Below are 27,865 nucleotides of genomic sequence, written 5' to 3' on the forward strand. Positions count from 1 at the left end.
TCGAGCTCAAGCTTGAAGACGGCAGGGCTGGAAGGGACGTGAACCTCCGGGTCACCACCCATTGGCTCCCGTACCTTGTAGCCCCACCCTCCCACTCTCCTTCCTTCCTGCTGCGCCACCCCAATCCAAACGATCCGTCTGCTTCAAGTCCAGTTCTATTGAGTCGGGTAAGGTGGGAATCAGAGAGAGGAGGCAGTCACCTTCTCATGATCAAATACTCTGAGTTTTCAGCCTCCTCCTATCTGGGAAACTGGGAGCTCATCCTCTGTGCTTACACCCCGCTGCTCCAGTTCCAGTTTTGAGAATAGAACCTGTCGGTGCAGGGAGGATTGAAAAGTAGGGTTTTACCGGGTAAACCAAAGGGAGAGGAATGAAGATCTTGGTGTATTTCTGCCTCCCACTCTAAATCTTTCTCTCCTCACACCACTTGTTGAATGTCCGTTGACACCTAACGTCAAGGATATTTAAATTGGGAATATCCTCACATTGCTGTAAAGGTAACTGAATAGAGATAGGCAGACTGATTTCTACAATAAGTATTTGTCTACTCTGGGTTCTTACTGTCTAAAATTGGGTTTCGTACGCAGTATATGTGATGAGTGGATTTTCTTTTGGTTTGTTTTTGGGAATCTGTCCGTGTTAGACAAAATGGAGCCCTGTTACTTGGGTAGGGAACCTTACACGCCTTCACTTTTATTCCTCACAAGAGGTGTGTGAGATAAAGGTATTGTCATTTTCAAGTTTAATCGGGAACCCTGCAGTAAGAGAGGTTCACACAGGGAGTCGGGGGTAAAAACCTGAGAAAGATTCTTGTCTTGTGGCCTCCGGCCATTTTATTTTGGAAATTTTCAAACACATATGAAAAAATAATGTAGTGAATTACTTTGCATTTATCACCCATCTTCAATAATGACCAACTTGCAACAAATATGATTTTCTCTCTCCCCTCTCCCACTGCATACCTCTCCATTATTTTGAAACAAATTCCAAATTTATCATTTCATCTGTAGATGTCAGTATATTCTCTAAAAAATAAAAACACTTTTAAAAAACCTGGCAAATATGACCCAGCAATCCCACTTCTGGGCATACACACCGAGGAAACCAGATCTGAAAGAGACACGTGCACCCCAATGTTCATCGCAGCACTGTTTATAATAGCCAGGACATGGAAGCAACCTAGATGCCCATCAGCAGACGAATGGATGAGGAAGCTGTGGTACATATACACCATGGAATATTACTCAGCCATTAAAAAGAATTAATTTGAATCAGTTCTAATGAGATGGATGAAACTGGAGCCCATTATACAGAGCAAAGTAAGCCAGAAAGACAAAGACCATTACAGTATACTAACATATATATGGAATTTAGAAAGATGGTAACGATAACCCTATATGCAAAACAGAAAAAAAGACTCAGATGTATAGAACAGACTTGTGGACTCTGTGGGAGAAGGTGAGGGTGGGATGTTTCAAGAGAACAGCATCGAAACATGTATATTATCTAGGGTGAAACAGATCACCAGCCCAGGTTGGATGCATGAGACAAGTGTTTGGGCCCGGTGCACTGGGAAGACCCAGAGGGATCGGGTGGAGAGGGAGGTGGGAGGGGGGACCGGGATGGGGAATACATGTAAATCCATGGCTAATTCATTTCAATGTATGACAAAAACCACTGCAATGTTGTAAAGTAATTAGCCTCCAACTAATAAAAATAAATGGATAAAAAAAGAAACATTAAAAAAAATAAATAAAAATTAAAAAATAAATAAATAAAAATAAAAAACCTGGCAAAACTATTATCACACCTAAAACAAATAACAGTAATCCTTTAATATCATTAAATACCCATTCAATATTTAAAATTTTCTGGTTGTTTCATAATTTTTTTCTGGTAACTATATTTTTTAACAGATTTATTGAGATATATCAATAATTCTTACACCATACAATCCACTCTTTTAAAATGTACAATTCAATGGCTTTTAATATATTCAGAGTTGTGCATCTATCATTACAGCTTTTGTACATTTTTATTACCCCCAAAATAAACCCCACACTCCTTAGCCAGCACTGTAATTGTCCTAGCTGGCAACTTCAGCCTTAGATGAGCACTAATCTACTTTTTGTCCTGTAGATTTACCTATTCTGCACATTTCATATAAATGGAATCATGCAATATGTGTAACTCTTTGTGACTGGCTTCTTTCACATAGCATGTTTTCAAATTCACCCATGTGTAGCATGTATCGGTTCTTTTTATTGATGAATAATAGTCCATTGTATGGATATAACACATTTTATTTATCCAATTATCAGTTGATGGGCATTTGGCTTGTTCCCACTTTGGGGTTATTATAATAATAATGCTATTATGAGCATTTATGTAAAAGTGGTTTTTTTTCGGTTGGACATATGTTCTTATTTCTCTTGCATATAATTTCTGGATCATATGCTAACTATGTTTAACTATTTGAGAGACTGTCTCATAACTTTTTAAAAAGTTGGTTTGAATCATTATCCAACTAAAATTTATATGTTGCAATCCATTGCTATACCTTTAAAGCATCTTTTAATGTGTAGGTCTCCCTCCCTCTTTTCTTCCCCCTTGAAATGTATTTATTGATAAAACTGGGTTATTTGTCCTGTACAATTTCTGGCCACCTGGAATTTGCCGATTACCTCTTGTGATGTTATTTAATATATTCTTATGTTTCCTGTGTTTCAAGTAAATTCGTAGTTAGGTGAAGAAGTTTATTACTTCTAGGTTCTATATTCTGGCAAGAACACTTCATGATTGGTTTTACGTATTTCAGTTAGGAGGACCAAAACCCCTCAAATGCCCAGATGGCTCTCCTTTTGTGGTGTTAGCAGCCATTGGTGATCATTGCCTAGATTCGCCTTTCAACAGAGAGATAAGATGTGGTATTCTAAGTTTATTATTCTTTCTTTTCTTCTTAGTTGGAATAATTCTAGGAAGAGGACTTCATATCAAACATTCATTACCCTGGCCTACACTTTGTACAGGAAAAGCAAAATAAGTTTTTATTCTTTCCCTTTATTTACCAGCTTAAATAATGAGTTTGCCTCCTATCCTCTGAATATGATCACTGAGATTTTTTATTTTAATATCTCTCTGAACTCATTGATTTAAACTTATTTGATGTATTTGAGTCCATTGCAGTCATTCTTATTGATGCTCAAATCATCTCATCTTGGACCCATGGGAGTGTCTTCAAGTTGACTCCTGAGTCCTTTTGACAAGACCCGAGTATATATAAAAATTTCCTTGCTTTCTGGTATTGACTGAATGGTCAATGAAATTAACCTTGAAATTAACTTGTTCATTTCATGGCCCAAATCTGAAATCAGTTATTTTTCCAAGAATACCTAATTCCTTTTAATGGAAAATGCTATTTAGAGATTACAATTTTGTGCTTGGAGTGTTTGTTGTGTTGCGCTGATCATTGTTTGTAAGCCATTTTAATAGATATGGGTAGGAAATCCTTTTTCCCCTGAAAATATATTATAAATGCATACTTTTTTTTCAATTCAAATTTAGGACTATAGAGTTTTTACTTAGCCTCTTGGATCTTACTTTATATTTTTTTTTTCTCTATGTGGTTTTAGACTCTCTCTCTCTCTTTTTAATCTATGTATTTGGCTGCACCAGGTCTCATTTGCAGCATGTGGGATCTTTATTGCAGAATCTTTGGTTGAGGCGTGTGAACCCCTAGTTGCAACATATGGGATCTAGTTCCCCAATCAGGGACTGAATCCAGGCCCCCCACACCACATTGGGAGCTTGGAGTCTTAGCCACTGGACCACCAGGGAAATTGCCAGTTTGAGGCTCTTGATGTTTGTTTCTCAGTTAGAAGTTGGTGCCCACATGCCCTCACCCTCATCATTTCCCCAAACTGAGCTCATCATTGTCTCTTATCAATTTCCCCATTCCCAGACCTACATATGTGTTTCTACCTAGGGAGTAGGGCAGATGGACCTAGACCTGGTGGGCCTAGAGTCTAGGTAGGAAATTGAGCCAAACGTGTTTTAGGACTCTTTGTACACATCCAAAATAGAAATGTTCACATGTTCTCTCACTGTGTTAGGGGTCCATGGGCAGCAAGACTAATCCCAGATGTACTTGCTGATGGTTCTGTTGTTCCAGTCCCTGTCTTGAGAGGCTTCTTGGCCTGATTGGAAGAACATAGCATTTGGAGACAAACAAATCTGTGTTTATATGTTATATCATATCCTTAGGTAATTCTCTGAGTTTCTCAGCAAGATGCTTTTTCTTCTTGTTCTTAGCTTTCTTATGTGTCAAATGGAGATGGTGAAACAATCCCCCAGATTTGTTGGGTAAATTTAATGTTTAAGCATAAGGGAATTATCACAAAATTAAAGAGCTAATAGAGATGATAGTATGCTAAGAGTGTGTAATTTTCTCTAAATCTGTACTTTTTTTTCAGATTTTATACACAGATAACTTTAAGTTACTAGAATGTAAGCTCAAGGAAGGTGGGACTTTTGTTTGTTTACTGCTCTGTCTATAAGGATTAAACAGTGTCAGACATGTATTTTCAAGGGCAAAGTGAAGTCTCTCAGTCGTGTCCAACTCTTTGTGACCCCGTGGACCCTCCAGGCTCCTTCCTCCACCCATGGGATTCTCCAGGCAATAATACTGGAGTGGGTTGCCATTTCCTTCTCCAGGGGATCTTCCCAACCCAGGGATTGAACCCAGGTCTCCCACATTGCAGGCAGACACTTTAACCTCTGAGCCACCAGGGAAGCCAGTCAAATATTTGTTCAGTGAACAGATTAATCCCAGAAGTTGATGTTTAAGTAGGTAAAAGCAGCTGCCAGTCTAAAAGTCAGAATTTTCCACTTCAAATTTTATTTCTCTTAATTAAAAAAAAGAAAACCTCTTTAACAGTCTGAAGTGGTAAACTACAAATATGAAAAGCTTTGTTTTTCCCCAAGTATTATATTTACCTTTATTTTGACTTTCTCTTACTGTGTTCCAGATCCCTTAATTTCTCATTTTCATTCATTAAAAATCCGTTCTAAGGTCCATTTTAAAACTGCAATCTGATCTGATTCCAAGCTGGCTATATACCCTGTGCATTCCATTCTTTCCATTGTGGAAAAATACACATAATATAAAATTTACCATCTCAACCATTTTTAAGTGTCCAGTTCAGTGGTTAAATACATTCATAATATTGCATAACCATCACCATCATTCATCTCCATAACTTCTTTCATCTTGTGAAACTGAAACTCTGTCCAATAAGCAGTAATTCCTTATTACTCTCTCCCTCTAACCCTAACAATTACCATTCTACAGGTGTCTGTCTCTATGATTTTGTCTATTCTAAGTATCTCATACAAGTGGAAACATATAGTCTTTGTCTTTTTGTAGTTGACTTAGCAATGAACATAATGTCCTCAGTGTTCATCCGTGCTGTAGTATATGTCACAATTTCCTTCCTTTTTGAGGCTGAATAATATCCCATTACATGGATATACCACATTTTGTTCACCAATTTATCTGTCAGTGAACATTTGGATTTCTTCTATGTTCTAGCTAATCTGAATAAATATGAATGTACAAAGTTCTCAAGACCCTATTTTCAATTGCTTTAGGTATATAGCCAGAAGTGGAATTGTTGGATCATGTGGCAATTTTATTTTTAATTTTTTGAGGAACTTTCATAATCTTTTCCAAGACAGTAACTATATCATTTTACATTCCCGCCAACAGTGCAGAAGGACTCCAGTCATTCCACATCTTTTCCAGTACTTGTTTTTTTTTTTTAAAGTAGCCATTCTCATGGATGTGATATAGTATCTTATTGTAGTTTCCCTCATAGCTCAGTTGGTAAAGAATCCACCTCCTGTGCAGGAGTCCACCCGCAGTGCAGGAGACCCAGGTTTGATCCCTGGGTGGGAAGATCCCCTGGAGGAGGAAATGGCAACCCACTCCAGTATTCTTGCCTGGGAAATCCCATGGGCAGAGGAGCCTGGCGGGCTACAGTCCATGGGGTGGCAAGAGTTGCACAAGACTTTGTGATGAAACCACCAACATTAGTGATGTTGAGCATCTTTCCATGTGCTTCTTGATCATTTATATATCTTCTCTGGAAGAATATTTATTCAAATCCTTTGACATGTTTTTGAATGAATTTGTGGTGTTCTCTATGTGGCTCTAGTGGTAAAAAAAAAAAAAAAAAACAAACCTGCCTGCCAATGCAGGAGACATGGGTTCAATCCCTGGTTGGGAAGATCCCCTGGAGGAGGGCATGACAACCCACTCCGGTATTCTTACCTGGAGAATCCCATGGACACAGGAGTCTGGCAGGCTACATCCATTGGGTTGCACAGAGTCAGACACAACTGAAGTGACTTAGCATACACACTGCATATTCTGGATATTGATCCCTTGTCAGACATATGGTTTTGAAAATATTTTCTCTTATTATGTGGGTTACCTTTTTACTTTGTTGGTATTATTTTTTATACACAATTTTTTTTATGGAGTCCTGTTTATCTACATATAGTTTTATTGCCTGTTCCTTTGGTATCATATCCAAGAAATCAAATCCAGTGTCATGTAAGTTTTGCCCTATGTTTTTTCCTAATAGTTTTATAATTTCAGATTTTACATTTAGGTCTTTGATCCATTTTGAGTTAGTTTTTGTATAGGGTGTTAGGTAAAAGATCCAACTTCATACTTTTGCATGTGGATATCCAGTTTTCCCAGCACAAATTATTGAAAATACTATTCTTCCCCCCTTGAATGATCTTAGCACCCTTGTCAAGAATCAATTTACTGTATATGTAAGGGTTTTATTTCTGGGTTCTCCATTCTAATCCACTGGTCTATATGTCTATCTTTATGTCATTATCACACTGTTTTGATCATTGCAGCCTTTGTAGTAAGTTTTGAAATCAGGAAGTATGAGTCCTCCAGCTTTATTCTTCTTTTTCAAGATTGTTTTGGCTATTCGGGATTCCTTGAGAATCCATATGAATTTTAGGATGAGTTTTTCTATTTTTATAAAAATATTTCCTCAAAATTTTAAAGTGAACTACAATATGATTAAGTGTGCAATAGCATTATGTCTGAAAGTTGTACATAATTTAAAAATATTTTATTGCTAAAACAATGTTAACCATCATCTTACAGTGCAGGGTTGCCACAGACCTTCAGTTTGTAGAAAAAAATGCAATATCTGCAAAGTGCAATAAAGTGAAACACAATTTAAAAAAAAAAAGAGGTAAAATATCTATACACTGAAATCTATAAAACACTGATGAAAGAAATTGAATGAGATGCAAATAAATGGAAATGTGTCCTGTGTTCATGTATTGAAAGAATTAATATTGTCAAAATGTCCATCCTACCCAAAGCAATTTACAGATTTAATGCAATCCCTATCAAAATTCCACTGATGCTGTTTGCAGATGACGTGATCCTCTACATACAAAACCCTAAAGACTCTACCAGAAAATTACTAGAGCTAATCAATGAATATAGTAAAGTTGCAGGATATAAAAGTAACACACAGAAATCCCTTGCATTCCTATACACTAACAATGAGAAAACAGAGAAATTAAGGAAACAATACCATTCACCATTGAAACAAAAAGAGTAAAATACTTAGGAGTATATCTACCTAAAGAAACAAAAGACCTATACATAGAAAACTATAAAACACTGATGAAAGAAATCAAAGAGGACACAAATAGATGGAGAGATATACCGTGTTCATGGATTGGAAGAATCAATATTGTGAAAATGAGTATACTATCCAAAGCAATCTATAGATTCAATGCAATCCCTATCAAGTTACCAGCGGTATTCTTCACAGAACTAGAACAAATAATTTCACAATTTGTATGGAAATACAAAAAACCTCGAATAGTCAAAGCAATTTTGAGAAAGAAGAATGGAACTGGAGGAATCAACCTGCCTGACGTCAGGCTCTACTACAAAGCCACAGTCATCAAGACAGTATGGTACTGGCACAAAGACAGAATATAGATCAATGAAACAAAATAGAAAGCCCAGAGATAAATCCACATACCTATGGACACCTTATCTTCGACAAAGGAGGCAAGAATATACAATGGATAAAAGACAACCTCTTTAACAAGTGGTGCTAGGAAAACGGGTCAACCACTTGTAAAAGAATGAAACTAGAACACTTTCTAACACCATACACAAAAATAAACTCAAAATGGATTAAAGATCTAAATGTTAGACCAGAAACTATAAAACTCCTAGAGGAGAACATAGGCAAAACACTCTCCAACATAAATCACAGCAAGATCCTCTATGACCCACCTCCCAGAATATTGGAAATAAAAGCAAAAATAAACAAATAGGACCTAATGAAACTTAAAAGCTTTTGCACAACAAAGGAAACTATAAGCAAGGTGAAAAGACAGCCTTCAGAATGGGAGAATATAATAGCAAATGAAGAAACAGACAAAGGATTAATCTCAAAAATACACAAGCAACTCCTGCAGCTCAATTCCAGAAAAATAAATGACCCAATCAAAAAATGGGCCAAAGATCTAAACAGGCATTTCTCCAAAGAAGACCTACAGATGGCTAACAAACACATGAAAAGATGCTCAACATTACTCATTATCAGAGAAATGCAAATCAAAACCTCAATGAGGTACCATTACACGCCAGTCAGGATGGCTGCTATCCAAAAGTCTGCAAGCAATAAACGCTGGAGAGGGTGTGGAGAAAAGGGAACCCTCTTACACTGTTGGTGGGAATGCAAACTAGTACAGCCACTATGGAGAACAGTGTGGAGATTCCTTAAAAAACTGGAAATAGAACTGCCATATGACCCAGCAATCCCACTCCTGGGCATACACACCGAGGAAACCAGATCTGAAAGAGACACGTGCACCCCAATGTTCATCGCAGCACTGTTTATAATAGCCAGGACATGGAAGCAACCTAGATGCCCATCAGCAGACGAATGGATAAGAAAGCTGTGGTACATATACACAATACTCAGCCATTAAAAAGAATACATTAAAAAAAATAAAAAGAATACATTTGAATCAGTTCTAATGAGATGGATAAAACTGGAGCCCATTATACAGAGTGAAGTAAGCCAGAAAGATAAACACCAATACTAACGCATATATATGGAATTTAGAAAGATGGTAACGATAACCCTATATGCAAGACAGAAAAAGAGACACAGATGTATAGAACAGACTTTTGGACTCTATGGAAGAAGGTGAGGGTGGGATGATCTGAGAGAACAGCATTGAAACATGTACATTATCAAGTGTGAAACAGATCGCCAGTCCAGGTTGGATGCATGAGACAAGTGCTTGGGGCTGGTGCACTGGGATGATCCAGAGAGATGGGATGGGGAGGGAGGTGGGAGGGGGGTTCAGGATGGGGAACACATGTAAATCCATGCCTGATTCATGTCAATGTATGGCAAAAACCACTACAATATTGTAAAGTAATTAGCCTCCAACTAATAAAAATAAATGGAAAAATAAAATAAAGAGATGGGTCTCCCCCCCAAAAAAAAATTCCAGTGATAGGTTTTCATAGAAATAAGAAAAACCATCTCATAGTTTGTACAGAATTGTAAAGGATCTCAAATAGCTACAGCAATCTTGAGCAAGAAGAACAAAGCTGGGGTATATAATTTCCTAATGTCAAATCATATTACAAATCTATTGTAAATCAAAACAATATTGTACTGGCATAAAGACGGACACCTAGGCCAATGGAACAGAATAGAGAGCCTGGATATAAGGCCACACATGTTCAATCAACTAATCTTAAACAAGCGAAGCGAAAGTCGTTCAGTCTTGTCTATGGAATTCTCCAGGCCAGAATACTGGACTGGGTAGCTGTTCCCTTCTGCAGGGGATCTTCCCAACCCAGGAATTGAACCAGGGTCTCCCCTATTGCAGGCGGATTCTTTACCAGCTGAGCTACCAGGGAATCCCCAATCTTAAACAAAGGATCCCAGAATACACAGTGGGAAAATGATATTCTGTTCAGTAAATGGTTCTGGAAAAGCTGGATTTTCACATGCAAAAGAAAGAAATAGGACCCTTATCTAACCCCATACACAACAATTCTATGTTGTTTGAAGACCAGAGGCCATAAAACTAGAACTAATGATTTTGAGGGAGGAAGTTATGATACCAAAAACACAGGAACAAAAGCAAGAACAACTGCATTAAATTTAAAAGTTTCTCCTCAGCAAAGGAAACAATAAAGAAATACAAAGGCATCCTATGAAATGGGAGAAAATATTTGCAAACCATGTATCCATAAGGTGTTAACATTCAAAATATACTAAGGAACTCATAACAACTTTGGGAAAAAAAAATCCAACTTCAAAAGTAGACATTTTTTCCCAAGAAGACATACAGATGGCCACCTATAGTTATATGAAAAGGTGCTCAAAATCACTAATCAGGGAAATGGGAGTCAAAACTACAATGAGATATCACCTTACATCTGTTAATATGGCTATTATCAAAAAGTCACAAGATAACAAGTGTTGGCAAGGAGGTGGAGAAAAAGGAGCCCTTATACCCTGTTGGTAGAAATGTAATTTGGAACAGCCACTATGGAAAACAGGATGACAGTTCCTTAAAAAGTTAAAAACAGAGCTACCATATGATCCAGCAACCCCAATTCTGGGTATACATTGAAAGAAAATGAAATCAGAATCTTGAAGAGATATCGGCACTCTCACATTCACTGCAGCGTTAACCTCAACAGCTGGGAAATGGAAACAACTAAGTGTCCATCAGTGGTTTAGTGGTGTAAAGAAAATGTATTAATAGCACACACAGGTACACACACACACACAGGTGTGCACCCTGGACTATTATTGACCTTAAGGAAACTACCATTTGTGACAACACGAACCTCATGGACATTGCGCTATGTGCTGTGCTCAATCATATCTGACTCTTTTGCAACCTTACGGTACTGTAGCCTACCAGGCTCCTCTGTCCATGGATTTTCCACGCAAGAATACTGGAGTGGGTTTGCCATTTCCTTCTGCAGGGGATATCTTCAACCCAGGGATCGCACCTGTGTCTCCTGAGTCTTCTGTTTTGGCAGGCAGATTCTTTACCGCTGACCCACGGGGAGAAGCCCTTGTGAACATTAAGTGAAATAAGCCAGGCACAGAAAGATAAATACTGCATGATCTCACTTATATGTGGAATCTAAAAAAGTCTAACTCATGCAAAGAAAAGAAGAGTGATTATAGGGGCAGAGGGAAGGAAGAAAAGAAGTTGTTGGTCAAAGAGAACAAACTTTCAATTATAAGATGAGTAAGTTCTCGATGTACAGCACAATGACTTTACAGTTAATGATGTATTGTAGACCTGAAATTTACTAAGAAAGTAGATCTTAAGTGTTCTTACCACATTCACAAAATTAATGGTAAGTGTGAGATGAGAGATGTTAGTTAACTTCATTGTAGTAATCATTTCACAATGTACACATATATCAAAACATCACATGTATACCATAAATATATATAATTTAAAAGTATATATATACACATATATATATACACAGGATCTTTTGTTGCGGCATGCGGGATCTTTAGTTGTGGCGTGTTGGTTCTAGTTCCCTGACCAAGGATTGAATCTGGGCCCACTGCATTGGGAGCATGAAGTTTAGCCACTGGACCACCAGAGAAGTCCCTACAATTTTTACTTGTCAATCATACCTCATTAAAAACTGGAAAAATAATAAAAAATTTTAAAATAAGTCTGTGTAATAATTCCATCATCTGAGTCATCTCAGTCAGGGTTGACATCTATTGTCTTTTCCCATGGGAAATGGTCAGATTTGTGTGTGTGTGTGTGTGTGTGTGTGTGTAAGTGGTGAGTTATGTTGGATTGTATCCTGGAAAATTTGAATATTATGTCTTGAGACTCAAGATCTTGTTAATATCCTCTGGAGAATGTTGAATTTGTTTGCTTATTTTGTTTTAACAGACTGTCAACCTGGTTAAGTTGAGATGGCAAATTTTGTCATATCTTCTATGGGTGTGGTTACAATGTTAGTTCAATTTTCACAGCCTTTGTGATGCTATTTGGGTTAGCATGTGCCACCCTAGGGTTAGTCTGTGGCTTGGTCAGTTGTTTCTATCACTGTTCAGTTTTCAAAGTCTTGCTGTGCTTCTTTGCATTCATTCCATACTTATGTAGTTCATACTTGTGAGCCTCCAGGTTGTGAAGGGGAAATTGGTATTTCCTCCATCCTATTTGGGGGTGGGAGTAGGCATAGGAGCTCCTTTTCCTGGTCCTTGAGAAATAGGGGATTTCTCCTGGAGTTTTTTCACTTAGTGCTTGTTGTATAGGTCTGTGATTCAGCTTATTCTTGGATCAGAGACAAAGGAGGGAAAAAATATGTGAAACTCATTCTCTGCATTATAAGTCATTATTCAAGTTAACTTAAATACCCATTCTGACTGCTGCTATTTACTTTTCAAAGTCCTCAGGGAGTTGCTTTCTGTATTCTATCCAGAGATTTTAACTGTAATTAGGATTGGTTATATGTCGTTAGCTCACTCCACCTTGGCCAGTAACAGAAGGTGTCTCTTCATTATTTTTGACACTTTATTCCTCTGTGTAAATTGTAGAGACTTCCCTGGTGGCCTGGTGGTTAAGATTGCACTTCCAATGCAGCAGGTGTGAGTTTGATCCCTGGTCAGGGAACTAAGATCCCATATGCCGCCTGGCACAGCCAAATAAATATAGAGTAAAATCTTGCTAGCTTTCATGAAAAAAAAATTAGAGATTTTTGATTGGAATTGCATTGAATCTATAAATTTGGGGGAGAAATTCCATCTTTACAGTACTGAGTATTTATGCCCATGAACATAGACTATTTCTGCTTTTATTTAAGACTTTTAATGTTGTTTATATTTACTTCTTGATGTCATAAAGTTTTTGTTGCTATTGTGCTATCTTTCTTTTTAAAATCCACTTTCTGTTTATTGTTATTGTATAGAAATTCAGGATTTCCCCCAAACATTTATTTTTAGATAAACTTTTATTGAAAACTTTTATATTAAGGCATGTACAATCATAATTATGGCTAGATAAATTGTCATAACGTGCGCATGCTATCCTGACTTCTGACACCATAAATTTGTTTTGCCTGTTCTTATAAATAGAATTATATAGTATGTTCTCTTCTCTTCCTGGCTTCCTTCATTCAAAATAATATTTTTGAGATTCATCCAGATTGTTGCACATACCGTAATCAACTCTTTGCTGTTGTCTCATTATATGAATATACTCTCACTTATTATTAAGTCTACTGCTGAAAGATATTTGGGTTGTTCTCAGGTTTTGGCAGTTATGAATATTGCAGCTATGAGCATTCTTGAATGTGGTTTTTGCTGCACTTATGTACACATTTCTGTTAGATAATCGCTTTGGAAAGGGTGATAATGTATGAAAATATTTAAAGTATGTGGGTACATTCAACTAGTTTTCTGAAGCCACTATAGCAATCTGTGTTCCTACCAGCAGTGTATATGAGTTCCAGAAGTTTCCACACGTGCCATCATTTGGTTTAATCAGTCTTTTTCATGTTCGCTTGTCTAGTGGATATATAGTGGTATCTTATTGTGGTGTCCTCCCAAATATTTTATTGTGAAAAAATTCTTAAGCATGCAGAAATGTTCAAAGATTTATACAGTGACCATCCATATACCCATCAACCTAGATTCTACAGTTAACATATTGACATACTTGATTTATCACATATACACCAATCTGTTCTCATTTGTGGTTTTAATTTACATTTTCTTGTTGATGAATGAAGTTGAGCATTGAGTATCTTTTCCTCTTTCTTGTCCATTTGTATATCTTCTTTGATAATATGCCTGTTTGAGCTTTCTGCTCCCTTCCTTCCACTTCTTCCCTCCTGCCTTTGTTATTTATTTGTGGGTGTTTTTTAAAAAATAAATTTTAGGGGAAAAACATGCCCTTTTTGATTATGTATTTTGTTAGTTTCCTACTGTTGCTGTAACAATAACTACAAACTTAGTGGCTTAACACAACATGAATGTATTATCTTATACATTCTGCAGGTCTGAAATCTGAAATCGGTTTCACTGAACTAAAAGCAAGTTGTCAGCAGGCCTGTGTTCTTTACAGAGGACCTAGGCTTTGCCATTTCCTAGCCTTTTCCACATACTAGGATTCATCTACATTCCTTGAATCATGGCTCCTTTCTATATATTCTAAGGATATCACTCCGATTTCTGCTTCTGCTATCCTACTCCCTTTTGTGATTTGGAACTTGCTATCTCCTTCTTTCCCTTACAAAGACCTGGTAATTACATTGTGTCCATCATAGATAATCCCAAATAATCTCCCCATTTCAAGATCCATAATTTAATTACATAGAAATGTGAGGTAACATATTGGCAGGTTCCAGGAATTAGGATGTGGATATCCTGGAAGAGGGCATGATTCTGTTCACCATGTATGTTGCAGATATCTTCTGTGATTTGTCTGTGTTTACTCAATTAATGGTAACTTTTGATTGAAAGACACTTCTATTTTTAATTTTGTCCAATATGTCAAACTTTTTCTTTATGACTAGTGCTTTCTGTGTACTGTCTAAGAAATCTGTGCCTACCCTCAAATCATGCAGATATTCTCCTGGGGTTTTCATCTTAAAATCTTGTTGTTTTACCTTTTGTATAACTACAGTCTGCTCTGAATATATTTTTATTTAACGTGTGAAGTTGAGGAGGCCGAGGTTCATTTATTTCTATATAGATATCCAATCGCGCAAGCAGCTAGTCATTTACTGAAAGCAGTGTCCTTTCTGTACAGCTTTGCAGTGCCATCTTTGTTGTAAATCAGGTGTCTGTATATGTGTGAGTATGTTTCTGAGCTCTCCCACTGGTATCCAAAGAATTTTCTGTGATAATGGAAATTTCTATATCTGTCCTTCTAATATGGTATCCATGTGTCTGCTGAGCATTTGATATGTGGCAGTATGACTGAGGAACTAAATTGTTAATGTTACTTAGTTTTAATTTAGATAGCCTCTGGTTAGTAGTTACCATATTGGACATCGTAGCATATTACTCCATTGATTTATTTGTGCCATAGATCCTTCTATCAATACTATACTCTTTTAATTACTATATGTTTATAGTTAGTCTTTACATTTTTTCTTCTCCATCAAGATTGTATTAACCAGTTTAGGCCTTTTGCTTTCAATGTATACTTTAGAATTCGCTTGTCAATTTTCTCAAAGACCCTGCTGTGATTTTAATAAGAATTGCATTGAGTTTATAGACCAAATTGGGCATCATGGATGTTGTTAGACTACTGAGACTTCCAATTCATGAACATGTTACATCCCTTAATTTAGGGCTTCTTTGTTCTCTCAACAACATTTTATAGTTTGTGTGTGTGTGTAAAGGTCTTGCTTATTTTTTGTTATAAAGTTATTCCTCATAAAATTATTTTAAGTCTTTTGGTATTGTAGATGGTATTGTTTTAAGTTATTATTTCCTAGAGATCTTTTCCAGAATGGAGACTCCATATTCTTACCACATAAGGATAAGAAGGTTGGGGAGGCCTCAGGGGTTTTTGCAGGATTAATCTCATCTTCCCTTAGTTCATAAACCTAAAGTCTGCAGGTCTTAATGTCCTTAAGGTCAACGAGGAAGGAGGCCCCATCCCTGCAGAAGCAGCAATTAGAGTTCACCCAGGATGACAACTGTTAATGAAGACATGGAGACTCAGGAAGAGAAATCTCAGCTGTCTGTACCTTCAACTTCCATATCCCTGACTGCTACTACCTCAGCTTACCAGTTAGTGTCTGAGCTGCCCACTGAGGAGAGCCAGAAGTTTGACCTTCTGTCAGCACAAGTTTGGTCTGATGAAGATAATGAAGACATACTGGAGACCCTAAGCAAAGATGAGCCAAAGGATGGAGCCCCCCATGAACGACCAATCTGGGCCAATAAAACTGAGTACCTCCTGGCCCAGGTGGGCTTCTCTGTGGGGCTAAGCACCATCTGGCGCTTTCCTTATCTGTGTTTTCACAATGGAGGTGGTAAGCCTGGGGACCAGAAATCATGAACCTACAAGGGGGTGAGGAGCCAGAGACCTGTCCTAGCTACTCTGGGGTCTCTGAGACACATAGGGGCTGAGGATTTGGGAAACTGACCTAGGCAGGGGCCAGGTACCAGAACCCCTAGAACCTTGGGAGGGTGGGAGCAGGATATCTGATTACTTAGTTTCATAAGAATTGTGAAGCTAGAGGCCTGGGTCAAGGTGAGAGAGACTAGGTATCTTGGTCTTCCAGGAATTGGGGGCTAGATACCTGGGACTGTGAGGGATGTGGAAGCAGTTGACCCTTGATGCCTGTGGCCCTGAGGGAGGTCACTGGTGGGGAACATGTTTTCCTGGACCTATGAAGAAGTCCAGGCCAGATGGTTGGTTCTAAGAGCTCCTCCTTGATCTCCCTGCACAGGCAGTTTTATCATCATCTACATCCTGATGATGTTTTTGGTTGGGATTCCTCTTCTCTTCCTGGAGATGGCAGCTGGTCAGAGGATGCGTCAGGGCAGCATTGGTGTGTGGAAGGTCATCAGTCCCTGGATTGGTGGTGTAGGGTATACAAGCTTCATGGTGAGGAGCCCTGGGTTGCCCAGGCCTACCCTTTACACCCCATCCCCATCCTAGCCCTCATCCTGGAATGGGTCCCGTGCTTCAGTTCCCAGGGTCAAGTCCACTCGGTCCCCCAGTCCTCCCTTCAGGCAGCCTGCCCTTTGCCTGTCTCCAGAACTCTTCATGGTCCCCAGGTGTGCGTCATCGTGGGCTTGTACTACAGTGTGCTCATGGCCTGGAATCTCTTCTATTTGGTTCAGTCTTTCCAGTCTCCACTACCGTGGTTATTGTGCCCCCTATCACAGAACTCCAGTACTGGTGAGAAGTGAGGGAAGAAAAGGGCAAATGGGAGGGCTGGGAGAAGGACAGAGGATTGAACTAGGAAAAGGATCCTTGGGAGAATACGCTGAAATGGGACTGGAAGGAGGGTGGATGTGAAGAAGGGGGAGGCATACCTGGTCCTGCAGTTTCCTCCATGGCCAGTTCACCTCAGATTCTGAATGCTCACGGACCAACCCCACCACATACTTCTGGTACCGGAAGGTATTGAAGGCCACAGATGAAATCGAGGTAGATGGGAAACCACTCTTACATTTGAGTGCTTCTGTCCTTGTGATCTGGTTAATCATCTGCATCTCCATGATCAAAGGGCCAAAGTCCACTGGGAAGGTGAGCTACCCTCTGACTTACTAATTCAGTGGACTTCCTTCTATCTGAGATCCCCTAATCTTCTCCTAACTTGATGCCTATACATCTCCAATTTCTCATTCCCTCTAATATGACCTCCCTCTGATTCCCAATAGCCTTTGATCTTATTCTACAGACTTCTGCCTCTGCTGAACTTTTTTTGTGAATCATACTTCCTACTCAGATGCTGTATATCTCAGTACTCCTTCCCTACATCATCCTTTTCTCTCTTCTTATCCGGAGTCTCATGATGAAAGGCGCATATTTTGGGCTCAAGAATTTATTGGCTGCCAAGGTAAGGCATCACCCACCCTTTAAGTCTCTTATCCAAATAGTAGGGTTGATAGTCTGATAGAGACCCTCCTAGCTCCCTCTTTCACTCTCTTCTCATCTTCCATTTCCATCTTGGCTTGTCTCTCCCCTCTTTGTATCCCCATTTACACGGTACTTTTCCTTCTCAGGTACCAGCCCTGTATTCTGTGGAAGTGTGGCGCCGAACAGGAAACCAGCTCTTTTTGTCCTTGGGCCCCGGCTTTGGCAGCTTCACAGCAATCAGCTCGTACATCCCTCGGTCCAATAACTGTATCATTGATGCCTATGCTGTGGCTTTTCTCAACTTGCTTGCCTCACTGACTACCACAGTGTTTGTATTTGCTGTAATGGGCCACTTGGTCACAGATAACACCGAAAAATGTTACTTGATGTGAGCCCAATCTTTCATATGGAGATCGTCACAAAAACCAAAGTCTTAGAACTAGCCCACACAACTCCAGTCTAGGCTCCCATCACTCAAGGAAGTTGGCTGTCAATATGGTGTCCTCAAACTGGAGCATCCTAAACCTTAGAAATACCTGAATTCTACCACCTCTGTCCCTTTCAAAGATGCCTTTCTAAACTAGGAAACTCCCAAAGTTGGAGGTTTTCAAAAGTGTGTTCACCCCATTCTTAACTGGAGGCTGCCATGGACAAATTAGAGGATACTTTCAGCTGAACCATTAGACAAAAAAAGGGCCTGCTGCACCAGGGTCCCCATAGCCTGTTCCCCATTTTCTTCTCCTATAACATTCATTCAAAAAATGCTCAGCAGATGTTTATAAAAACATCTCCTATATACCAGCCCCTGTGTTGAGCTCTGGCAACACAGCCAATGGTAAACTAGGTTACCATCCCTGACCTCAAGAAAATAAGGAAGCAAATAGTAAACAGATAATCACAAACTAGATGAGGACTAGTAGTGGGAATGATGAGTGGACACAGAGGAGGGAGCTACTAACTTGGAGCAGCCAGAGAAGGTTTCCTGGTAGAGGCAATCCTGAGCTGAGTTTGTTTCCTGACAAGTAATCACTGGGAGTGTTCTTTCAAGTGTTTCCAATTCATAGACTCGTATATAAAAAACATGCCATTTTAAAAAAAATTGGCCTATACCATACTACTTTTCTGCAGTTTGTTGATTTGCTCTCACAAGAGATCATGAGTAGATTTCCATGGCAGTAAATAGAGTGCAGCGAGCTGAGTAAGCATTTGTAGGAATTTGCCAGGTGGAGAAAGTTTAGAGGGCATAATTGGGGGAGACTGAGTGCAGATAGAGTAGGATAGTTCTAAGCAGAGAGAGCATCAGGGACCAAAGACGCTAAGACAATCGAGAGAGCATGGCAAGTTGAAAGAGGCTTAATAATTGAGGACAGCTGAAGTATAGAAGGTTGAGAGTTGCAAATAAAGAAGTTGAAGAGGCCAGCAGGTCAAGAAAGCCAAGAAGCCGTAACGTTATCCTGAGATTGTCTAGTAGGAGGTAAAAATCTGAAAACCCTCAATGGTACTATAGGAAAGACCCCTCCAGGAGTCTGCCTCAGTCAGAAATTCTCTGGCCTCACACAAACATTTCTGTGATGATGAAAATAGGTGTCATGCAGGATCCTGGATACCTAGGATTCAGTGCAGGCCCTACTTTAATCAAATCAAAAACTTTAGGCTAGTAATTTCCCTTTTCATCTAGAGGCTGAGGGAGTAGGTTATATCAAAGGCCAAACGGTCCTATATAATTCTACTCCTGTCCCCAGGAATGCCAAAAAAGTGATGGATCTGATCATTGCCCAGGTCCTGCCGCCTGAGGCCTACCCTCCAGACAGTCTGTACTATGATCCAAGCTCCATCTTCCCCAAGTGGCTCAACAACCTCCCTGAACACATCAAAAACAGAATCCTACCCAATTTGACTGAGTGCGACTTATCTAAGGAATTGAATAAGGTAGGTGGGGGATTGGGGATAGGGCTGTAGGGTTCCCCTCAAAGCCCCCAGAGCACCAGAAACTTCCACATTGCTTAGGTGTCTGTAGAATTCAGAAAGGCAATTCTCAGAAGCATCTTGGACAACCACGATCAAGATTCATAGTATCCTTTTGTAATAAGGCAGTTGTAGCCTTTGTAGCACAAAGCACTAGAATTCATATAAGCTTCTTCACCCCAACCCCAAAGAGTTGCTAGACCAGGAGGAAATCCTCATGCCTCAAGGCCAGATGAGTATAATAATATCCATGAACAGGGCTACAGATAGTTTTCTAGGGGAGAGGATGGAAATGGAGTTAGAGCTCCCCAGACTGAGCTCAGAGCCCTCACCATTCTTCCCTTCATTCACAGGTTATGATCGGTCCAGGTGTGGTCATTGTGACATTTAGTGATATCATCTCTTTGTTTTCTGGACCCACCTTCTGGTCCATCATTACCTTCCTGTTGCTGGTGAACCTGGGGCTGAGCACTGTGATAGGAATCATACAAGGCATCATCACCCCTCTCCAGGATACTTTCTCTTCCCTCAGGGAGCATTCAAAGCTGCTCACAGGTACTCTGACCTATGACCCTACTCCCACCTATGGCCATCATTTAGTTTAACCCCAGTGGGGCTTACATAGCACAGCTTTGATACTGACCTTGATTTATATCTGATGTTTCTCTCCAGTGGGTGTCTGTGTGCCTATGTTCCTGGGCAGCCTCCTTTTTGTGAGGCCCTCAGGCAGCTACTATGTGAACCTGCTGGATGACTACTGGGTATCTCTGCCCCTTTTCTTCATTGTCATCTTGGAGACCATTGCCATGGCCTGGATCTATGGGGCCAGGAGGTGATGTTCCAATCCCAGAATTTCCTGCCACACAGCTAAGAGTCCCTTTTGTTCTTACTGCCAGGCTCTTATCCCAGGGCATATGGAGAGATCCCAGGAGGGTGGGGAAAAAAGAAGAACATGCTGGTTCCAGGGGAATATCAATGTAAACTGGGAAAGTGGCAAGCAGTCTACATCAAGTCCTAGGGGCTCCTGAGCTCTTCTTTCAACGAGGGTAGTATGGACATCTGAAATGTGGAGTGCTTTGCTTCTGAAAGCTTGCTCTGTGGACCAGTGGCATTGGCACCACCTGGAAGCTTATCAGAAATGCAGACCCTCAGGCTCCACCCCAGACCTTTGGATCTGTATCTGTATTTTAACAGGAACCCCAAGTGATTCATATGCACACTACTATTTGAGAAGCCCCGTGTAATCCAAGGGTGGCAGTGTTTACAGGTGATAGTGACTCTTGGCATCGGTTTGTTCATTCATGCAACCAGTCACTCTCAAATATTTCTCAGAGCCTCCTATCTGCCAGGCAGGCCTGTGGTGAGTACTGGGGAATACTGAGATAAATTAAATTTAGTTTCTGCTCTCAGAGAAAGAGAGAGAAAGGAGAAAGACATATCTTTGAGTAGGATGGAGGCAATTGAGGGAACTCTAGAAACACAGATTTTTATCTAAAGAAGATAGAAGAGTCAGCCAAGGAGATGATGCATGAATAGAATACAGAAAGATGAAGGAGAAGTTTGTCAAGGGAAAGAAAGAGGGAAGGGTGTTCTAAGCACAAGGAACCTGAATTGTATGTATTGAGATTAAGAAGGTGCACCAAAGAAAGCTGGATGTGTGGGCTTAAAGAAGCTACTTTCAGAAAGTTGGGCTTTTATCCTGAAGGGTGATGGAGGAGAGAGATGTAAAAGAAAACCCTGGGGCTGGGACAGAAACCAGACTGAAGTGGATGAATTAGAGGCAAGAAGACTGGTTGTGGAGGTGTGAACAGAAAGGTTTGAGAAATGTTAAGGGTTTTCTCCCAGGTTAGATTTGGACTGACCCCCACACCAAGGCTGGGTAAGGCTTGAATGGGCCTCCCAAAGTCTTGTGACCCCTCCTCCCAGGTTCCTTACAGACCTGAGTATCATGATGGGCCGCCCTATCTCCCCCATCTATCGTTGGCTGTGGTGTTTTCTGTCTCCATTTGTGCTGCTAGTCCTGTTTTTAAGCACCCTGATTCACCTGTCTGTGAAGGATATCACCTACTTGGCATGGGACTCAAGAAATGTAAGCTTCCCTCCCCAGACCCCAGAAACCCCTAAGGAATGGACATGAGACTTTTCAGTCCACTTTTTTGCTCCCCACTCCCATTCCTAAGTCCACTCTTACAACTAGGACACAGTCATCTAATTCCCTGGAGATTCAGTTATTTAGTCTGTTACCTTGGTTTGTCTCCTATCCCTACCCTCTTCAGCCTTCCACTTCAGAGAACCTGGGCATTCTAAACCTTGTTCCCTTTTCTCCACAGTCAAATGAGGTGACCCGAATTTATCCATCATGGGCTAAAGCCTTGCTTATATTCCTCGTCATCATCACCGTCCTGCCTGTCCCTGTCTACTTCTTCTACACCGTCATCATTCGGGTGGTTTCTCCTGTCTCCATGATCCACAATACGGCCATAATAACCTTCCAACCTGAAGCTAAGGGGGACTCACCGAAGGTTGGTCCACGGCTTCAGGTGAGGCAAAAAAGACAAAAGATTATTAAAATGGATAAACCAAAAACAGAGGGAAAACTTTCTGCCCTGTGAATAATTCCTATTGGAAATAAAGACTTGGTTCATTTGGCACAACATCACTCCTTTATCAAGGTGGAACTCTCTGGTTGGCAACTTGTATTAGAAGAGGCAGATGCAGAAATTGCTAATGTAACTGGACCCAAATACCAGTTTTCCTGGACTGGCAAAGTTTTTCTGGCCTGATAGGAATTAACATAGCAGTCATTCCCTGTATTTCCCACACTTTCCCTCATCAGACCTGTAATAATGGTGTTCTTGACTTCCGGTATTTGGTTAATGGTAAACGCTGATACTACTTCTCCTGGGCTACTTTCCTCTTGGAATTGGTCTGTGTAAGGTTCTGGTCCTTATGAAATCAGGGCAAAAATAATCCTGGTAAATTAATCAGTTCAGTGAAACTTTACTTTCGTCATAAAGAAAATCCCAGTTTCCAGTATTGCCTCCCATTGACTGTTAAATTCAAATGCTAGAACCCCAGGTCGTCTCTTCCTGTTTCTTCCTATAAGTACACTAGACCAAACAGAGCAGAGTCGCTGATTATGGCAAAGCAGTTAACTATCTGCTCATTGGTGACCTTGTCAATATCTCTTAAATACCAAGAGGCTTAAAACTTTTCACAACATCGTATTTTCTACGAAGGTGGTCTGGGGGTTTCGAAAAAGGATATTTGGCAGGGAATGAGGAGGACAGTAGAGGCTGACTGCAGATACTGAAGAAAACCCAAGGAGGATTCATTTTGGGCACCGTGACAAAAAAATAAGACAAAACACACTTTATTACAAGACACCTAAATGTAGCATAAAACATATCAACCATCCTCTTCAAATGTGTAAATGAGCTTAGAATAAATTAGAAGAAATCTTTAAGAGGACAAAAATTAATTCTAAACTTGAATTAAGATAGGTAAGGTAGTAAAGCTTAGTAATCACTTTGGGGGAATTGCCACTGTCTGGTAAGTTAGGGATTTTGATTTCAAAGGTGAGGTGAAGACAAAGCCTTGGTTCCATGAAAGAAAAAGAAACCCCTGTACATAGAAAGCTTAAGGACTGTACTCTCTGCAAAAGAGTTAAATAACAATAAAATGCATATGTCTGTTTCTGTCTTTGATAGGAGAGAAATAGTTTACTTTTTGAGAATTTGTAACTCTTACGTGGAATTTTGGTTCAAATTCACACAACTGGCATAATCTGAAAAATCCAAGTTGGGATGAGCATAAAAGGTGTCTGGTGGATAGCACCTTGCCCCAGCACCTGTCATAAGTACATATAATTAATCTCGGGGAAACACACTTCTACCAGGCTTCATAGGATTCCCACCAATAAACTACCAATGAACATGAGATAACAAAAAGAAATCACAAAAATACTCAAGGAAATGAGGCACCCTAAAGGGAGGATTAGCAGAATCAACAATGAGCAGAATCAGACCAGCAAAAACCTTATATATCAGAATTATCAAGAATATAATAGAGAATAAATGTGCATAACATACTTAAAGACAAAAAGAAAGAGTTGAAATTAAGAACAAGGAGCAAGAGATTCTCAGAAATGATCAGAGTATTTGAAAAGGGTATTTGAAAAGAACTTTTAGAAATGAAAAAATCATTTGGATTTAAAACATCAATGGGTAAGTTAAACAACAAATTAGAAAACTGAGAGACAAATCTAAAGAGAACATAATGATGTAGCACAGAGAAACTGGAGTTAAAAATATGAGTTTAAACCTTAAGTGTCAAAAAAAAAACCAAAACCTAAGTGTCCATTGACCGATGAATGGATAAAGATGTGTACATATATACAATGGAATATTACTCAGCCATAAAAAGGAATGGAATTATGTCATTTGTAGAGACATGGATGAACCTAGAGTCTGCCATACACAATGATATAAATCAAAAAGAGAAAAACAAATATCCTACATTAATACACATATGTGGAATCCAGAAAAATGGTACAGATAAACCTAGTTCCAGGGCAGGAATAGAGATTCAGACAGAGAATGAACATGTGGACACAGGGCAGGGGAAGGTGGGATGAATTGGAGGATTGGGTGTGACATAAATACACTACTGTGTGTAAAATAGCTAGCTAATGGGAACCTGTGTAGCACGGGGAGCTGCTCAACTTGATGCTCTGTGGTTACCTAGATGGGTGGGACTGGGCCTGGGGGGAGACCCCACGAGGGAGGGGATATATGTGCGCATATAACTGATACATATAGCTGATTATGTCACTGTGCAGCAGAAACACAACATTGTAAAGTAGTTATACGCCAATAAAAATAATATGAGTTTAAGAGACATGGAGAATAGTGGGACAAAGTTCAACACACCTCTAATAGTAATTCCAAAAAGAGATCTTTGGAAGACTAGGGGAGAGACAATATACAAAGACAAATAAAAAGATGACCATATTCCCCAAATCAAGGAAAGACTCAAATCCTTGGACTGAGAAAACATAACAAATTGAAAAGAAGATTAAATAAGAGGAATACTGCAGTATCCCGAAAATAAAGAACAACCAGGCAGAAAAGACATTACCTATAAAGTATCAACAGAAACAATAAAAATCTATTATTAGGACTGGAAAAGAGTTCTATTTGAGCCAAACTGAGAGCTACAGCCCTGGAAATACAGAGTTAAGAAGCACTTCAATTGTGTTCTGCTAGACTACAAGATGGAGGCAGCTTATAAAGGCAAAAACTGCAAAATTATATGTTTTTTTTAATCAAGATTATAATCAGAGGCTGCAAGAAATAAAGATGTTTATTAAGCAAGGATTGGTTAGGGTCCAAAATGGTTGCCTAGTTTTACGGGAAGACCTTGAGGTCTCAGGTTGCAGCTGGCAGCTGCTAGCAGACACTGTTTTGAGAATGCCTGGTGGTGTCTTTGAGTCTGATACAGTCCAGAAAATTCAAGTTCTCAGTGATGGAGGAACCTGTCTGAAACCATATCCACAATGGCCATCCAGCTCCAATTTGGATGCCTGAACCGCAATTTCTCCATTTTCACTTTTTAAAAGGGTTAAAAGCAAATGTACAATGACTCGAAGGACATGAGTTTGATCAAGCTTCTGGAGTTGCTGATGGACAGGGAAGCCTGGCGTGCTGCAGTTCATGGGATGGGAAAGAGTCGGACATGACTGACAACTGAACTGAACTGAACTGAGCCATATATGTTTGATAGGCCACAGGCGGGCTGTTTTGGTTATCATAAAGCTTGAATTACATCACGTATAAGTTAGAATGACTTTCATATACTTCGATATGTGAAAATTTCTTCCATCAAAAGGAATGACAGGTTCTCGTGGTTCCAGTGGGGAGAGAAGGAGGAAGCAGGGAGCGGGGCGGTTGGGGGGGACCCACCGCGGCTTCTGCCACCGCCGCCACCACCATCTCTGTGCTCGTGGCGTGGGAAGGGAGGTGTGAATCCCGGGCGCGAGCCGGCGGCGGCGCCGCTGCGGGAAGGTCGGCGGTGGGAAGGCGATGGCGGATATAGATAAACTCAACATCGACAGCATCATCCAACGGCTGCTGGAAGTGAGAGGGTCCAAGCCTGGTAAAAATGTCCAGCTACAGGAGAATGAAATCAGAGGACTGTGCTTAAAGTCCCGAGAGATCTTTCTCAGTCAGCCTATCCTGCTAGAACTTGAAGCACCACTCAAGATATGTGGTGATATCCATGGGCAATACTATGATTTGCTTCGACTTTTTGAGTATGGTGGTTTCCCTCCAGAAAGCAATTACCTGTTTCTTGGGGACTATGTGGACAGGGGAAAACAATCACTGGAGACTATCTGCCTCTTGTTGGCTTACAAAATCAAATATCCCGAGAATTTTTTTCTTCTCAGAGGAAACCACGAATGTGCCAGCATCAATAGAATTTATGGATTTTATGATGAATGTAAAAGAAGATATAACATTAAACTATGGAAAACTTTCACAGACTGCTTTAACTGTTTACCGATAGCAGCCATCGTGGATGAGAAAATATTCTGCTGTCATGGAGGTTTATCACCAGATCTTCAATCTATGGAGCAGATTCGGCGAATTATGCGACCAACTGATGTACCAGATCAAGGTCTTCTTTGTGATCTTTTGTGGTCTGACCCCGATAAAGATGTCTTAGGCTGGGGTGAAAATGACAGAGGAGTGTCCTTCACATTTGGTGCAGAAGTGGTTGCAAAATTTCTCCATAAGCATGATTTGGATCTTATATGTAGAGCCCATCAGGTGGTTGAAGATGGATATGAATTTTTTGCAAAGAGGCAGTTGGTCACTCTGTTTTCTGCGCCCAATTATTGTGGAGAGTTTGACAATGCAGGTGCCATGATGAGTGTGGACGAAACACTAATGTGTTCTTTTCAGATTTTAAAGCCTGCAGAGAAAAAGAAGCCGAATGCCACGAGACCCGTCACACCTCCAAGGGGTATGATCACAAAGCAAGCAAAGAAATAGATGTCATTTTGATACTGCCTAGTTGGGACATGTAACATATAGTACATAACCTTCATTTTTAAAACTGTAATGTGTATTGGTCAGCTTGCTCAAATAGTGTTTGTGGGGCTCCCCCTTCCATTTTTGACTTAATGAATGGTATTTGCTGGTTATAACAGCAAATGATAGATTCTCCACTCCCAAGGAAAAATGTTTTGTTTAGTTCCCTGTTCCTTTTACAAACATTAATGATGGTGTTAAAGCTGTACACTCAGGACAGTGTCCCCTGTCTAAGGGGTGAGTGTACAACTGATCTTTTTTTAATTCAGTACAGCCCATGAATAATGTAAATGCTCATTTTCTTTAGGATATAAAGAGAGCCCTAGGGTGCTCAATCTGTACATGTTATTGTCATAAAATGCATACTGTTGGATACAAACCACTGTGAACTTTTTTGTTTCAAAGGGATTGCTTTTTTTTTTTTCCTCTCGTTGTCTTTATCATGTACAAACTAGTTTTTATAGCTGTCAACATTAGGAGTAACTTTCAACTTTGCCAGCATCACTGGTATGTATATTTAATTAAAGCACACTTTCCCCTACAGTATACCTAAAATGACGATTAAAGCCATTATTTTAAATGTCTGTGACTCTTCCTGAAGCCAAAGTTTCTGTTGAAATATATATTGACCCTCCTCTAAGTAAGTACAAGGTGGCATGGTTGTGTACACCTGTCACCTTTATGGGGATTCAAAAACAGGTTTTTGAGTTTGAATAGCAGTTAGTAACATAGTGCTGTTTAAGCTATTAATGATCAAAGTTAATTACATTTTGTACGATTTCCATATAGTCTATTCATTAAGTAATCTTTTTACAGTTACATCAGGCCTGAACCCGTCCATTCAGAAAGCTTCAAATTATAGAAACAATACTGTTCTATATGAGTGACCGATTATGCATTCTTTGGCCTACATTCTTTATTCTGCGATGAAGTTGAGGCTTATAAGTCAAAACAAAGGAACTAACTTACTGTCCACCAGTTTATACAGAACTCACAGTATCTATGACTTTTTTAAACTAAGATCTGTTAAAAAGAAATCTGTTTCAACAGATGACCGTGTACAATACCATGTGGTGAAAATTAATTCAGACTTATTAAATGATGAACTTGTTAAA

General features: G+C 39.7%; 2 protein-coding genes across 4 annotated transcripts; both read left to right on the forward strand.

Annotated features, from left to right (window-relative positions):
• The first annotated feature begins 21 nt into the window (after positions 1 to 21).
• Positions 22 to 23,363, forward strand: LOC110132335 (orphan sodium- and chloride-dependent neurotransmitter transporter NTT5-like). 3 transcript variants are annotated; one of them, XM_020885624.2, is made up of 12 exons: positions 23 to 167; positions 15,731 to 16,132; positions 16,553 to 16,710; positions 16,884 to 17,007; positions 17,183 to 17,358; positions 17,561 to 17,671; positions 17,838 to 18,019; positions 19,434 to 19,620; positions 20,010 to 20,211; positions 20,329 to 20,488; positions 21,583 to 21,745; positions 21,987 to 23,363. In XM_020885624.2, the coding sequence occupies exons 2-12, from the start codon at positions 15,787 to 15,789 to the stop codon at positions 22,266 to 22,268; spliced, it is 2,091 nt and encodes a 696-aa protein (XP_020741283.2). In that variant the 5' UTR covers positions 23 to 167; positions 15,731 to 15,786; the 3' UTR covers positions 22,269 to 23,363. The 3 variants fall into 3 exon arrangements, with proteins under 3 accessions (XP_020741284.2, XP_020741283.2, XP_020741282.2); XM_020885623.2 differs by having other exon boundaries at positions 25 to 167; positions 17,838 to 18,079; XM_020885625.2 differs by lacking the exon at positions 17,561 to 17,671 and having other exon boundaries at positions 22 to 167; positions 17,838 to 18,079.
• A 2,260-nt stretch (positions 23,364 to 25,623) lies between these two features.
• On the forward strand, positions 25,624 to 27,865 carry LOC110145009 (serine/threonine-protein phosphatase PP1-gamma catalytic subunit). The gene is made up of 2 exons (XM_020905135.2): positions 25,624 to 26,682; positions 27,567 to 27,865. The coding sequence occupies exons 1-2, from the start codon at positions 25,740 to 25,742 to the stop codon at positions 27,635 to 27,637; spliced, it is 1,014 nt and encodes a 337-aa protein (XP_020760794.2). The 5' UTR covers positions 25,624 to 25,739; the 3' UTR covers positions 27,638 to 27,865.

The sequence above is a fragment of the Odocoileus virginianus genome, chromosome 20 (assembly GCF_023699985.2).
Source record: "Odocoileus virginianus isolate 20LAN1187 ecotype Illinois chromosome 20, Ovbor_1.2, whole genome shotgun sequence".
Taxonomy (NCBI): Eukaryota; Metazoa; Chordata; class Mammalia; order Artiodactyla; family Cervidae; genus Odocoileus; species Odocoileus virginianus.